This window comes from Hibiscus syriacus, unplaced genomic scaffold (genome assembly GCF_006381635.1).
Source record: "Hibiscus syriacus cultivar Baekdansim isolate YM2019G1 unplaced genomic scaffold, ASM638163v2 tig00110893_pilon, whole genome shotgun sequence".
Classification (NCBI taxonomy): Eukaryota; Viridiplantae; Streptophyta; class Magnoliopsida; order Malvales; family Malvaceae; genus Hibiscus; species Hibiscus syriacus.
This window is the reverse complement of record NW_024062901.1, coordinates 8306300-8323020: the sequence shown is the minus strand read 5'-3', so window position 1 is coordinate 8323020 and position 16721 is coordinate 8306300. Positions and strand designations below refer to the sequence as shown.

The following is a 16721-nucleotide window of genomic DNA, read 5'->3' as shown; positions in this document are numbered from 1 at the left end:
TTCAAAGTGCTATGATATGTCAAATGAAAAAATCATAATATGTCGACATGTTAGATTTGTTGAAAATGAATTCCCTTTTTCCAAACTTCACACGCCACATTCACATGACTATGATTTTCTGGATGCAAATCCTTTAAATTACTTCCACCATTTGCAAAGCACCCAACCCTCCTTTCCTCAACAGCAACCCATTACTACTCATGAACAGTCCGACACATCTCCCTCCTCCAGGTCCTCTTCTTCACCTGGTACTGTCATACCCCAAACTGAAAGCTCCCAGCAGCCCAGCCCACTTTCCTCACCCCCTATGTCACAGACTAGACTGAATTATCAGCCCCCACCTTTGCTGCATACTGCCCCACACCACCCTGCGCCCAACAACCCTCCTCGGCATCCTGCTACCCCATCTCACCAAATGACCACCCGAGCAAAAAATGGCATCATCAAACCAAACACAAAGTACTTTCACAATCTAAACACGATGACCACCCCTAACATCTCCCCTATTCCAAAGGACCCTATTAGTGCTATTCGTGACCCGAATTGGAACAGTGCAATGTTAGATGAATTTAATGCTCTTATTGCTAATCATACATGGGATTTGGTACCAAGGCCCCAAGATGTGAATGTTATTAGATCTATGTGGATTTTTCGTCATAAAAGAAAATCTGATGGTTCTTTTGAGCGGCATAAAGCTCGTCTTGTAGGTGATGGCAAGACACAGCAGCAGGGTGTTGATTGTGATGAGACTTTCAGTCCAGTTGTAAAACCGACAACTATTCGTACTGTTCTTAGCATTGCTCTCTCTCACTCTTGGCCCATACATCAATTGGATGTCAAGAATGCTTTCTTACATGGTTATCTCAACGAAACAGTTTATATGCATCAGCCAATGGGTTTTCGCGACAAAAGTCGCCCTGATCATGTATGTCTATTGAGGAAATCTCTCTATGGCCTAAAACAGGCTCCTCGGGCTTGGTATCAGCGATTTGCAGAATTTGTTGCCACTATTGGGTTCATTCACAGTAAATCTGATCACTCCTTATTTGTCTACAGACAGGGCTCTGATATTGCTTATATTCTGCTATATGTTGATGATATCATTCTAACAGCGTCTTCGGATCGCTTGCGGAGGCATTTTATGGCTATGTTGGGTTCTGAATTTGCAATGAAGGACTTAGGTCCTTTGAGTTTCTTTTTGGGGATTGCTGTGACTCGTAATGCTAATGGTATATTTTTGTCTCAAAAAAAATATACTGCAGATATCATTGACAGGGCTGGCATGGCTAACTGTAGCTCATGTCACACACCAGTTGACACGAAATCTAAACTTAGTGCCACTCATGATGCTCCATATGAGGATCCCACTAAGTATCGGAGTCTTGCAGGTGCTCTCCAATATCTCACTTTTACGAGACCTGACATATCTTATACAGTTCAACAAGTGTGCCTTCACATGCACAATCCGCGCAATGCGCATATGGGTGCTCTAAAGTGTATCTTACGCTATTTACAGGGCACTTTGTCCTACGGTTTGCATCTGTATAAATCTTCTATTGGCAAGCTTGTTTCTTACACTGATGCAGATTGGGGAGGGTGCCCAGACACAAGAAGATCAACTTCAGGTTATTGTGTCTTCCTTGGGGACAACCTGATCTCGTGGTCCTCCAAAAGGCAACCGACATTATCACGCTCTAGTGCAGAGGCTGAGTATCGAGGGGTTGCTAATGTGGTTTCTAACTCCTGTTGGATCAGAAATTTGTTACTTGAGCTACATTGTCCCATTCAGAAAGCTACCCTCGTATATTGTGACAATGTGAGTGCTATTTACTTGTCAGGTAATCCGGTGCAACATCAACGCACCAAACACATTGAGATGGACATTCATTTTGTTCGTGAAAAGGTCGCTAAGGGCGAGATACGAGTTCTTCATGTTCCATCTCGATATCAGATTGCAGACATCTTTACGAAAGGACTTCCGCGGGTGTTATTCGATGATTTTCGAGACAGCCTTAGCGTACGTGAACCTCCCGCTAAGACTGCAGGGGAGTGTTAGAATATATGTTCAATATATTTTATTTATAGTGTGTATCATTAGTTTGGAATGTATATCTTTGTTTCCTTAATTGTAGCCTAATTGATCTCTTGTAATCTCCTTAATTGTAGCCTAATTGATCTCTTGTAATCATGTATATATTCCACGGTTTAGCAATGAGAAAGGGGAAGATTAATCTCTTTCAGTTTGCATACTTCTTTTTCCTTGCATTCTCGTTCTCTAGGAGTCATACATTTGTTTGGCCTTTTAGAGCTTTTACGTAACTTTTCCCTTTCTTAGCGATTGAACTTCGATACAATGTTATGTTACAATAATGATTCCTCCTCACCTATATAAAGAAGGCTCTTCCCACCATTATAATCACATATTTTCTTGAATATAATACTTTGGGAGTTTTCTCTTTGCATGTGGTGATACTTGCGCTTTCGAAGCTTCTTTCCATTGAGTTCTTTTCAAGTTCTTTGTGAGAGAGATCTTCACACTTTGGTTTGCCTCTTCATTGTGATTAAGAGGGTTGGTTACATCCGTATTACCATGTTTTCCTTTTCATTGTGACTAGGAGGGTTCGATAGGACATATCCATCTATTTCCATCATATCATCATCGTCATCATCCAAGTCAAGCCATCTTCACCATATCCATAAGCTTCATGCCTACACATACATACTAGGGGGAAATTTCAATTTCAGTTTTCTCTTTATATGTTCATTGTTTTTCAACTTCGTTTTCATATTAATATTCCTTATATTATTACCTTTCTAACGCCTATCTTCTTTTTTTATTCCGTGTCATGATCAATTTTACCAAAAGCCCTAATTTGGCGAATTTATCCTATCATATCTATTCATTATCTTTATTTATCTTTATTCTCTTTATTCTTTCATTTTGTTTGTCTTTCTCTCAATTCCAATAAACCCTAATATACCCAAAACCCTAATTTTCATCGCCAACATCTCCTTCTCATGCTCTCAATCTTTGATCAAGTCTAGAACTTTCTAGGTTTGATTCTTTAACGAAAAACAACGTACATCTTCCGCTATCGTTTCTCTATCAATTGGTAACATATTTGGGATGATTCTTGAAAAGAATCAAGTGAATTTGCTTCTCCTTCCATGCCTACTTCGTCAAGGTACAACAATGAAGCTAGTTCACAAAGATTCATAATTTTTAGTATCCTTTTACATTCTTTTAAAATTAGTTTCAATTCCTTATTGTTAGTTTGCTATTTTTCATTGAAAAAGGAAAAAAAAAAAAGCCAAAAGAAATCCAGAAATTGCAAACGAATAAATTTGGATCTATTTTTTTTATATAAACATTCTTCATCCTAAGAGATTTAAAATGCAAAATTCAAGTCAACCGGACATCAATAGACCCCTCTGATCCATCGTTCAAAATTGTTCGACATATTTGAGCACTAGTTATTGACAAATTTTCCAGAATTTTATAGAAAGAATTTGTTGCTGAAATTTTCCAGACTGCAACTAAATCCATTGGAAGACATCCAAAAACAATTTCAAAATTTTTAGAGATCGAAAACCCCTTCATAAACATTGCTCAATTTGATCTAGTGATTGATTGGCATATTTGGGGACTTGACATTGATGAATTTTTTTAGAACTTTCCAAGATATAGTTTGTGCTAAATATTTCCAAATTGAAACTAAACTTATTGAGGAACATTCACAAAAAATTCAAAGTTTTTGGAGATCAAAAACTCCTTCCAAAATGTTTCTCAAGTTGATTCAGTGAATTAGGTTTTCCAATTTTTTTTCTTTGACTCTTATTGCCTTAGGTTCCTTTTCTTACATTTTCTTTGTTCCTCTACATCATCTAACAAATTATTCTTCTTTTTTTAGTAGGAATAAAAGAGTTTACATACTTCTTTTTCCTTGCATTCTCGTTCTCTAGGAGTCATACATTTGTTTGGCCTTTTAGAGCTTTTACGTAACTTTTCCCTTTCTTAGCGATTGAACTTCAATACAATGTTATGTTACAACAATGATTCCTCCTCACCTATATAAAGAAGGCTCTTCCCGCCATTATAATCACATATTTTCTTGAATATAATACTTTGGGAGTTTTCTCTTTGGAAGTGGTGATACTTGTGCCTTCGAAGCTTCTTTCCGTTGAGTTCTTTTCAAGTTATTTGTGAGAGAGATCTTCATACTCCGGTTTGCCTCTTCATTGCGATTAGGAGAGTTGGTTAGATCCACATTATCGAGTTTGCCTTTTCATTACGACAAGGAGGGTTTAATAGGACATATCCATCTATTTCCATCATATGATTATCATCATCCAATTTATGCCATCTTCATCATATCCATAAGCTTTATACCTAAACATAGGGATGGGCATGGGACCCAAACCCGACGGGTTCTGACCCAAACCCCTTTCGATTGGGTCAGGTTTTTTAAAGGTGATGTTTGGGTCGGGTCGGATTTGGGTTTAGGGTGAAAAATACCTGACCTAACCAGACCAAAAAATATAATTTTACCTTATATATTTAGGATTAATTACAATAATACCCCTCTATATATTATTTTTTTCAATTAAATCATTTTTTATTAAATAATAAATAATACTTTTTATTATTTTGAGTCGGGTCGGATCGAGTTCGGATTTTATCTCAAAATATTGGGTCGGGTTTGGGTCGGATCGAGTTTGGATTTTATCTAAAAAAATTGGGCCAGGTTCGGGTCAGGTGGAGGTATATATTTTTTAGATAGAGTCGGGTCGGATGAAGGATCTAAAATTTTTGGGTTGGGTCGGGTTGGCTGAAACCCGACCCATGCCCATCCCTACCTATGCATACATACTAGGGAAAATTTTAATTTCAGTTTTCTCTTTATCTGTTCATTTTTTTCAATTATGTTTTCATATTCATATTCCTTATATTACTACCATTCTAATGCCTATCTTCTTGTTCCATTTCGTGTCAAGATCAATTTTTCCAAAAACCTTAATTTGGCTAAGTTATCCTATCTTATCAATTTATTATCTTTATTCTCTTAATTATTTCATATTCTTTGTCTTTCTCTCAATTCCATCAAACCCTAATAAATCAAAAACCCTAACTATAGTCGCCCACATCTCTCTCACATCCTCTCATTCTTTGATCGAGTCTAGAGCTTTCTAGGTTTGATTCTTCAACGAAGAGCAACGTACATCATCTGTTGTCACTTCTCTATCAATCTTCCAACAATACTTTTTTTTATAAAAAAGTTAAACAACGTTACAGTAAAACTTCTATAAATTAATAATTTTACCACATAATTTAATTAATTTAAAAATGTATTAATTAATCGATAAATTAATAATTTATTAATTTAAATAGATTCTTTTTTATTCAATGAACCTACATTGTTTTTCATGAATAAAACATATACATTGTATTGACTAATTAAATGATGTTCATGTACAATGTGATTAATTAAATATAATACATAATCCTAAAAATAGAAAGTACATTATAGTATGTAGTAATAGTTAAAACTTAATGCAAGTTCATGAATGGTAAGTAAATCAACCACTATATAAACAACATCAAATATTGTAATTTTAGAGATGAAATACAATTAAAATTAAATTTTAAGAAGTAAACAAAAATAGAATCATATTTTACTAAGTTATCCTAGTTATATTTCTAATTTTATAGAATTATTAATTTATAATATTAAAGGGACCATAAATTTACACGGATATTCCGAAAAATTTATTATCTTATTAATTTATCGAAATTATTAATTTAGATCTTGGACCGAAGTCGACACCAAGAAAATTATTATTTTAGAGAGATTATTATTTACCGAATATTAATTTATAGATGTTCTATTATATATCATAGACCAAAACATAAAATTGTATATATAAAAAAAGACACAAGGTTCATATTAAAAAGAAGATACTAAACTCAAGTATCAAATGATGCATTAAATCATGGAAGAACTTAAGATTTTATGTTAAGAGAGAATTTTTAAAATTTTAGAAATGAAAAAAATTATAAAATTTTAGGGCGACGAAAACAATTTTTTAATAGAAAATGCATATACAAGATCTAAAATATATGATAATTTTAAATTTTCAAGGGTGACTTTCCTCACATGTCCCCTCGATCCATCCATGTATCAAATTATAAAGGCTAAACTACATATTTTGTACTCCAACTATCGTTTTAATTTTGTTTGGGTCATCCAATTATTTTTTAAATTATACATGACATTTAGTTTTAGTTTCATTTTGATCACCCGTTGTTAATAAATTAACGGTGACATTGATGTGTCATCATAGATAATGTCACGTCATCATTGAAAAAATAATAAAAATATCATATGAGTAATTAAGTTAATTTTTTAACGATGGATGACCAATATGAAACTAAAATGTAACGTTACGTATGATTTTGAAAAAATAATCGGGTGAACCAAATGGAAGAAAAGTAACAGTTGAGATACTAAACGTGTTGTTTACCCAATTATAAATGAAACTTAATGAAGATCACCTAGGGATGGGCATGGATTAGGTCGGGTTGGATTTTCGGTCCACCTGATCCGACTCAAAAATTTTAAATCTTCCACCATACCCGAAAAATATACCCATTCCACCTGACCTAATTTTTTGGGTTAAAATCCAAACCCGACCCGAAATAATATATTTATTAAAAAAATATTATTTTTATTCAATAAAAATAGGTATTTAATTGAACAAATAATATATACATGGGTATTATTACAATTATCCCTAAATATATAAGGTAAATTTATAATTTTTTCGGGTCGGGTCGGATATTTTTACCCTAAATCCAAACACAACCCGACCTAAACATAACTTTAAAAAAAAATTACCTGACCCGATCCCTATATTTTTAAAAAAAATTCTGACTCAATCAGGTCGGGTCAGATCGGAACCCATATGGTTCGAGTCCATGCGCATCCCTAAGATCACCCAACTCATCAAAATAGTTTCTTCGTTTTATTGGATCCCAGTTTCCTCAGTTTCCACCTTAAGTCTGAAAACAAAATTACTGTAAAAAGTACAGCAAAGTCTGTCCATGCAAATTAAATTGAGAGAAGAACAAACCCAAGCAGCCAAAGCTGGGAGTTTACATCGGATTAGGGGTTTTTTCATTGTTGACATCGGACCCAAACTGGTTCTCAAGGTCTGGATCTTGCATCATTGGCACTCGAGCTTCCCCTGCAAACTGATTGAACCCTGAATGATCCCTGGCTATATTCACCAGCTGCCTGAAGCTCTGTTGCTCTGCTTCTGAGGTATCTGCAATGGGAGATTGGTACAGGACAGACAGTTGCTTCAACGCAGCCTTCTGCTTCTTCAGTTCATGATATTCAGCTTTACAAAAAAGTTATCCCAGCATTAGGTTTTGACTTATTTTCAAACAAAGAAATGAAGAGCGAGAGGGGATATAGAGGAAACCTTCTTTCATCATAAGCTTGTTGGAGAGGTCATACAACTTTTTCTTCATGGAGGAATTCTCAGCTCGCAACAATGAGTTTTGCGTTTTAGCATATTTGATCCTAGGATACGTGACCGCCACTTGAGCCTACGTACATATTAAGCTATTGTTAGGGTTTGGCAATACGCATAAATTTATTAGAAATTCAAAATCAAGGATAATAATATTATGATTTCATTATGATATTAAATTTTATATTTAGTAAACTACATGATTGATTATTTTTGTTTTAATTTTGTATATTTTTTTCACTAAATTCAAAAGTATAATATTTTATTACTTTCATTTTTATCTAATTAAGATTTGTCATTTTTATATAATTTCCTCACCAACGTCAAAATTTTAGTGACAGGATATTTAAAAGCCGATAAGATAAATGATGACTTCTTAATTAAATAAAAATGAACATGACCACATATTAATGAAATAAAAATGAAACGAATCAAATATTATGTTTTTTTAGAATTCAGTGATGAAAAGTGTACAAAACTTGAACGAATCATGCAATTTACCCTTTAATATTTTTAAAAGACCTAGAATTTTAACTTACACGGATTCAAGTTATGCTACTCTAACACAAATCATCTAGGAAAAACAATATTATGATTTCATTATGACATCATACATATATAATTTTTCAAAAAGACCTAGATTTTAAACTCATGCACACGTGTAAATTATGTTACTCGAATATGAATCACCTATGGAGAACAATATTATGATTTCATTATGACATTAAATTTAAATTTTTAGAAGACCTATATTGTAAACTCAAGTACATATATAAATTATACTACTCAAACTCAGGTCATCTAAGAAGAATAATATTATGATTTGATTATAATATTAAATTTAATTGAATACATTATGATTAGTACTATATATATATAATCAAACTCAGGTCATATAAGAAGAATAATATTATGATTTGATTAAAATATTAAATTTAATTAAATACATTATGATTAGTAATATATATATATATATATATATATATATCATGCATAATATCATTATGATAGTTCACGCTAGATATTTAACAATAAACATAAGGCATGTGAGGATTTCTTCCATAAAAATGTAATGAACCATGTCTAAGTGTGGATGGGTGTCTAACATGGACATGTAAGATAATAAAATACACGTGGGAGATGTTTAATTGATACAACTAAATACAATTGGCTACGTTCAAACACATAATTAAAAATTTTTTCTTTTCTTTTTTTATTTTCAAGAACACAATCAACAATAAGTAATTTATTATATTATTGAAGTCGATAATTCTAAATTAAAAATAATAAAGTTTAAAAACTACTTGTATGTTGATGTTTAATTGATAGATATCGATTGCATGTTTTGTGTCATTTTTAAACACAAAATCAACAATGAATAATTTTCGGAATATATGTTGATATTTAACAAAGTCAATTTATATGTTGATGTTTAAAAACTTTGTACAATGTAATTGATAGAATATCGTGATATAGAATGACACATAAAATTAATAATATTAATTTTTGGATATTCTATTAGTGTAGATCACTAAATCGATGACATTATCAATAGAGCAGCAACATTTTAAACTCTATTTTCAAACATTAATATAATATTATAAGGGGTCATATTGTATCAAGTTTTAAATTTTAGGAGGCAAACCGACTATATTTGTTAATTATAGGGGTAACTAGATAAGAAAATTTCAAGAACAAATACCAAAAATTTGATGGGAAGCTGGACCAAAGGTACAAAATTTAGAAGAGTGATTTATGTTTTAAGCATTTTATTTTTAAATACAATATCAACATGAATGATTTAGTTTTATTTTATAATTCAATACTTTTTAAGAAAAAAGATTTTCATATTGATATTTAATTGTTAAATATCGATTTTACATTTTTACCTTATATAAATTGTAAATAATATTTTATTGTAGTATACAACTGTATTTATGTCGGAATTTTTTAAAAATTACATTTTCATCTTATGCATGTTATATATGTATTACGCGTGAATGTAATTTTTAATATAGTCTTTTTTTAGTTACAAAAAAGAAGAAGAAGACTATATTAAAAATTACGACTATACTTATAATATAGTCTTGTTTTTACTTTACAAAAATCGTAAATAATATTATCATATATAACTGTACTTATGTCGGAGCATTTAGAGACTCTCTTTTTATCATATTTATGCATGTTGTATATGTATTATTCGTGTACGTAAAGTTTAATTAGAAACTCTATTCTAACGTTATCTCTATATAATTTACTTGTTCTATTTGATGTTTTTTTTCGCTAACTCTTGTTCTCCCTTTAAGATTTTAAGGTTTGAACTTTTTTATTCTCAGATCTGGATTAGACAGTAGGGTCAATGCTCACATTTCAAAAATGATCGTCTTAAAAACCCCCCAAAACAAATATTTTTTATTGATATTTTCTCTATCAAAGATCATAAACACGAGAAAAAAGAAAAATATACGAGAGATGTTCGTTTACCTGGAGAGCCCTAACTCCTGTTTCCAGTTGTGCAATGTATTGCAGCTGTTTGAGTCTATACCTCCGTGAATACTTGCGGCTAGCAGCAATCCTACAAAAATATCACATTCATCAATCTTTCTGACGAACAAATCTGAATATATAATGATATGTATGTGATTCACCTTTTGAGCTTTTTAGGGTCCATGGCCATGTCACTGCCAACTGTTTGTCCTTCACCATGGGGGACCTGATCTGCATTGTCATTAACCTCTCTAATCTTAATTCCTGACATTACTTCAATCTAAGAAAAAAAGGAGAGGAAAGTTCAAGTGGAGGAATTTGAAAACCCTAAATAAGCTTCTCAGAGTTAGTGATTGCGTTGAGGGAAAAAATTCCCGAGAGCTTTTCTTTTTTATATACAAATCATATTTGTATAGTGAAAATACATGTATTAGCTTGATTACCTTATATGTCCATACTACTATAAAAGCCTAATGCATTGTGGATTACATGAATTATCTAAAATGATAATACTATTTGCCCACTGGATATGTAATTTGGTATTCAAGCTGTCAAGCAAATAATGTTTTTTCCCTTATTTGTTGTTACCTTATAATGTCACCCTTGTGTCAATGTTTTCTTTTTCTTTGTTCAACTTGCTCATTTTTTAAGAGTTAATCCGAATAATTGAATATTTGCCAATTTTTGGAAATTGAATGTTCCGGTATGTATCTCGACTTCGAAACACTTTGGCCAATAAAATCTCTCAGTGGGCACGATCAATAAAATGAATAATTAAACGAAAAAATTCGAATTTCAAGATGGATACTTTTCTACCCTAAATTATGCTTGAATCCACCATTGATCCCTATTTTAGTTTATTCTCTCACCTTTTTTTATGTCTATGGTGGAATCATGTAATTTTTTCTGATTCACTCAGTTTGTAAACTCCTTCGGATGTCATATTTGTTTGTAATGAATCTACTATATGCATAAATTTAATTGACTGAGTAAACAAAATTAAGGTTCAACAATTTGGTTAGATCAATTAATATTTTTTAATTCTCATTTTTTTAAAATTTGAGTTTGAGTAAATTCATGTTATACAATTATTGAATTATTTAGATTTTTGGTTTGAGTCGCATGTTTTTGAAGCTTAAGTTTCCTAATAGAGATATTTTAGATTCATATCATTTTTTATTTTGATCACTTTGACTTTGATCAATTTTAGTTACTTGATATAGTCATGTGAAATTTAGGTAAATTCTTTGGGATTAATCATGATACTCTGATTACCAAAAAGGTTGTGAGTGGTTAAAGGAAAATGATATCATAATAACTTTTAACGTCGTCTCTAATTAGATTCGATAGTTGAATGAATTCAGATTATTTTGAGTTTAGATTTTTTTTAAATTCAATGTTTTTCGAATTTGAGTTAAATTTGAATTTGTGTACTTCTTAAATAGATTTTTTTTTAAAGATTTTACATATTTTTCCTTGTCCTCTTCGATTCTTTTTCCATAAATTCTTTATTATTTTTAGAATTTTTCTATATAAATTTTGGTTTTTTTAATCTAATTATATTTAAAATTTAGGATGTGAAAAATAATCAAATTAAAGTCTACGTAAAATAGAGCATTCACAAGAGACGAGATTTAACATGATTCAATCTTGTCTATCTCTAAAAATGAGAATAATAATAATCTACTATAAACGTAGAGATCATGAAGGATGTAAATACTTTATATTCTAATTATCCTAAAATTCAATATTTATATCAAAATCGGAATATCCCAAAACACATTTTCAACATTTCTACAATAAAAAAACCCCAAAACTTAGGGGTGAACTCACCATCAAGATCCTTTTACTCATATTATTGATAAAGTGAGGCGGTGAGGGATATAGCCCTTTTGGAAGAAAATTATTAAGCATTAATATTAGGGGTGAAAAGAGAGTTTGTGGGCGCTCTCATGATTTGTCGTTAAAATTAAAGTTTTAGTATTAGACTGATTGCAAAATGTAGTTGGTTGGTGTGTTAATTCTAAAATTACACTGGGTTGTAAATTATGAATCGATGGCGAAAAATTAGTACGGTATCCACAAAGGACATGTGATGTAAAGTTATAATGGGTTGACAACTGAAAGTCGAGATGGCAAGGTGTAGTAAGAGTTACGTCGGGATTGGGATCTTCAGTAAACTCAGATCTTTGGCGATTCTTAATTGATAGTAGAGTTTTAATTCTAAATGGGAAGCCAAAAGATGTTGTATAGTAGGAGTTGGTGGTGTTTGTAAGGGTAAATATCTATTAAGTAGAGTACATGTTGGGTTTTGGAGGTATTTTCTCATGTTTCTTCCGTATATTGTTTTGTTTGAAAGAATGACTTTCATGGGTTTTGATATATTGTGCTAGTCCACGAGGGTGGGATGGCTTTTTTCTTTTTTAATTGGGGTGCTTTTAAGGGTGTCTCTTTTTTGGTTTTGGTTACGGATTCTCTCGATAGGCTAGAAGGGTTTATTTCTTAGCTGGTTTATAGTGATACGTGTAAAGGTGTTTTCCATGGTTTTTGGGATCTCTTGTTGATAGTCCAGGAGGTTTCTTAATCATGTTAGATTAAGGTGGAGGGCCTTATGAGAAGCTATCTCCTTCCATGGGTGTTTCTGCAACATGTAGGAGAAGTTCTAGACGATTTCAAGGCTTGATTTCTTTGCTACGAGCTCCTTTAGATTTGGAGGCGTCGCAAAGTAGTGAAAGGATTTTGTTTTTGTTTTTTTTGTCAATCGCTTTGTTTAAGGGTGTACATTTTATATTCTATTTTGAATTTTTTTTAGTTCGATCGGATGGAGTGGGAGTTGATTATGATGTTGTTCTAGATTGTCCTAAGAGCTCTAAATGGCAGGATGGGTCTTCTTGAAAAAGTTGAATTGTTAAGGCGCGAGCTGCTATTAGCGTAGTGAAAAGCATAGACAATCTATGTTCCAAAACGTGGTGGTGATGGCTGTCTATTTTTTGTCATTTGGTAGGCGTGGCTAGTGTTTGTAGCATGCTATAGAGGTTGTCAGACTATTGGGTGAGTATCTGATTTTTCTAGCTGATTGGTACTTGGTTTAATTTGTTATGCTTCTATGTGCTTTTGATGGTTGTCAGACTATTGCGTGAGTATCTGATTTTTCTAGCTGATTGGTACTTGGTTTAATTTGTTATGGCTTCTATGTGCTTTTGATGGTGGTGTAACCACAATTTTTTCATTTTACTTAAATTACTTAAATTATTATTTTTAAAACTACTACTATTATTATTATTATTATTTAAATATTAGTATTATTATTATAATTATTATTATTAAATAAATATAAATATTGTTACAAGCCCAATAACCAGGCCTGTTTTACACAACCAGAAATGGCCCAATCCAGTCCAGGCCCAGCAGAACCCTTCTAGGGTTTCCATTATCTCAGCCAGCCGCCAGCATCAACAGCCGTTGGATATGGTAAGATCCAACGGTCCAGAACCTTCCAGATGAAACCCTAGGGTATTATAACCTTAGGGACCACGCGGCGCCGCCTCTGCCAGGTGTCTCATCCCGCCATTGCCGACGCTCCACTGTTGCCACGACGCCTCTAACGAACACTCCAGAAGCTCTGCTGTCACGACTCCGACCATCCACGTTGTTGCCTATGGTGAGTCACCACCATAGCCATGGTAACTCACCGAAAGTTACCCATCAGACCGGTCCGAGAACCACACCTTCGATGGCTATAAAAGCTATCGACCACCTGCAAAGAGAGAAACCAGCAAGACACGACGGCAAAAAGCAAAGAGAACAGAGAAAAACAGAGGAAGAGAAGAGCAACCAACGACCATCAACAGCCACAACCACAACAAACAGCAACCAAAAACCAACAACCAGAAAAGAAAAAGAGAATGAGACTTACCCAGAAAACTAAGCGATCGTCGGAGCTTCCCCTCGGCGTTGGAAAACTGAAACATCTAAGGTAAATAACCTTATATTTACGTCAATCTAAGGGGATTTAGGAAAAAAAGAGGTTGAATTTAGGTCGAGGGTCTGGAGAGCTTCGTTTTAGGTATAAATTTGGTCGCCGGCCATCGCTGGCGGCAGCGATTGGCGCCGGAACGTGATCGCCAGCTGGTGGTCGGCCGGTGACTTCTAGAGAGAAGGAAGAGAGAATGTTCATCTCTCTCTTAGAGAGAAAAAGAAAAAACATGAGAAATATGGCCCTAAAGGGCCGGTTAAAAGGGCATTTAAACCCTTCCCCAACCGACGCCGTTTTGGGGAGGGTATCTGTGTAATTTATCGCCTGGGAAAACCTCGTCCGCAGTCATTTCCAGTTTGTATTCTTTACAAATTAGTCACTGCAATCAACTTATAATTATTTCAATTTAGTCTTTATATTTTAGTTATTTATAATTTAGTTATTACTTGTATTTTATACATATTTAGGATAAATACCATATTTAGTCCCTCATATTTTTATATTTAATATTTCAATCCCGAATAACTAATATAGGTTAAATCACACTGTTAGCACTCAAATTTTATAATATTTCGAATTAGAGCATTTAGGTTTTATAGCTTATAATATAATCACTAATTATTTTTATTATAAGTTTTATTTTATTTTATTATTTACACCTATAGTTTTAATTTTATTTATTTTAGTCATTGTTTATTTATTTTTATATGTTTATATATTTAATTATTATTGTTATTATTATTATTATTATGTAGTCATATAAATATATATAATAAATAAAATTTATTTACTTATTTTTTATATTTTATATACATATTAAATAAAAATCCTATTTAAAAATTTAATTTTACATAAATTACTTTTAAGAAAAATAATCATATTTTAATATTTATTTATTTTTTAATATTAAGAAATGGGAAGTCTTAAAGAACCTAGAAGTTTTTTTTTCCTGATATTCTTAAATAAATAAATATCTTTTTTTATAAATTATATATTAATTTATTTTAATTATTTTAGAAAAATGTTTTATTAATATTTATTTATTTTTTAATATTAAGAAATGAGCTGTCTTAAAGCACCTAGAAGTCCTTTTATGATATTTCTAAGTAAATAAATATCTTATTTATAAAAATAAAAAATATATATATTAATATATTTTCTTAAAAGTATATTAATTTGAAATAACATGATTATGAATTAAATATATTTTTGAATTTTTAAATTTCCAATAATAGAGACAATTTATAATTAATGAGTACCAATTTTGGGCGTTGTGGGGGTGCTAATCCTTCCCCAAACGTAATTGACTATGAATCCCTTTTTATTATCTTTTAACTGAAGTTTTCTTAAACACTCTTTTAGAAGATAATTTTTAGGTATTCGACCTACCTAACCCAAAAGGCCGATGGCGACTCCCAAAACATTTTAAAAAAACCATTTATTCACATCACTTTTCCCGCCAAGTAAAAATTTCGTGCCCAAACAAAAACCAGTTACGACAGCTTGGCGACTCCACTGGGAATCCAATGGTCAAGCTTTAAATCAGTTATAAATTGTCTCTATCAATTAGAAATTAGAAATTCATATTTATTTAATTTATAATTCTTTTCTTTCAAAATTTTTATTACTTATAATTTTCATAATATTCATTATATTCTAATGTTTTTATTTTATTTTATTTTCATATATTAAATTCATATTATTTGTTTGTCAAAGGTTTGAATATTTCTCCTCACACACAACACTTGCATTGCATAACATAAGCTTTATAATCAAGCTTGTCCCTTTTAAGTGGGAGTGAAAGCGACGTCTTCGTGAGAATTTATTCTCTGTGTCAAACCTAGCAAGTAGCTTTCGGGGTTCATATGCTCTATGTCTTCGTGAGAATTTATTCTCAGTGTTAGGCATAAAGAAATGTGTCCCCTCGAATTGAACTCAATCCATTTTAGTCTGTAATGGACTAGGATTGAGGGTTTGGCAGCCTAAGGGGGCACCAACAAGGACAGTTCGAGTACCTTTACTCCTATAACTGAAACCCTACATATAATAAACTCTAGAAATTCTCCTGATCTAAGACAGTACTGAACCTCTGTCCGTAGGTGTACACAAAGGAGAAATGAGTTCTAACTTTTTATCTTTTTAATTTATTTGATTTTTTTTCTTTTCTAAATAAATGCATGCAAACTAGAAATCATGCAGTTAGGTTAATTTTTCCAAACAAAGCATGGAACTAGAAAGCATGAGGTTAGGATTTATACCTTGATAGATAGGATCTTTTCTTTCCATTAATTGGTACTAACCAATTTATTCCTTTCTCATTCTTATACATTTTGTTTTACTCTAACTTGTTTATATTGATTTCCTTTGTTTGCATTGCATGATCATGATATAACCAAAAGGTGTTGACTTGAAAGACTGTTCATCAAATTGGAAAGAATTGATAAATGGACAAAACATTTTATGATCAAACAGAATATGACGCAACCATGGAATGTCATCCTAAGAGAACTCTGAGGATAGAGGAGAGCTATGAAAGAGCAAAAGGAGATACGAGAAATAAGATAGCAGATGTCCAAGATGATGGGTAGAATATCTGTTTTGGCCAAAAGAAAAGAGATTCCTGCACAAAAAGAGAGAGAACTCAATGAAGATAATCCATCAATCTCAAATATACGAGGAACTTCAGATCTTAACCAGTTTGAGAAATTACAGACAATCATCA

General features: G+C 32.1%; 1 protein-coding gene across 1 annotated transcript; it reads right to left on the bottom strand.

Moving 5' to 3' along the window:
* Positions 1-7023: 7023 nt before the first annotated feature.
* LOC120145678 (basic leucine zipper 19-like) lies at positions 7024-10294 on the bottom strand. Its single transcript, XM_039159450.1, has 5 exons — positions 10185-10294; positions 10021-10111; positions 7486-7612; positions 7158-7401; positions 7024-7060 (listed from the first exon to the last, which is right to left on the bottom strand). The coding sequence occupies exons 1-5, from the start codon at positions 10292-10294 to the stop codon at positions 7024-7026; spliced, it is 609 nt and encodes a 202-aa protein (XP_039015381.1).
* Positions 10295-16721: the final 6427 nt, after the last annotated feature.

Excerpts from the sequence above, each read along its gene's own strand:
- LOC120145678 (XM_039159450.1), bottom strand. The coding sequence starts at position 10,294 with ATGTCAGGAATTAAGATTAGAGAGGTTAATGACAATGCAGATCAGGTC. Across the intron at positions 10,112-10,184 it reads GACCCTAAAAAGCTCAAAAG|GATTGCTGCTAGCCGCAAGT; the intron begins GTGAATCACATA and ends ATATTTTTGTAG. Across the intron at positions 7,402-7,485 it reads CAAGCTTATGATGAAAGAAG|CTGAATATCATGAACTGAAG; the intron begins GTTTCCTCTATA and ends TTTTTTGTAAAG.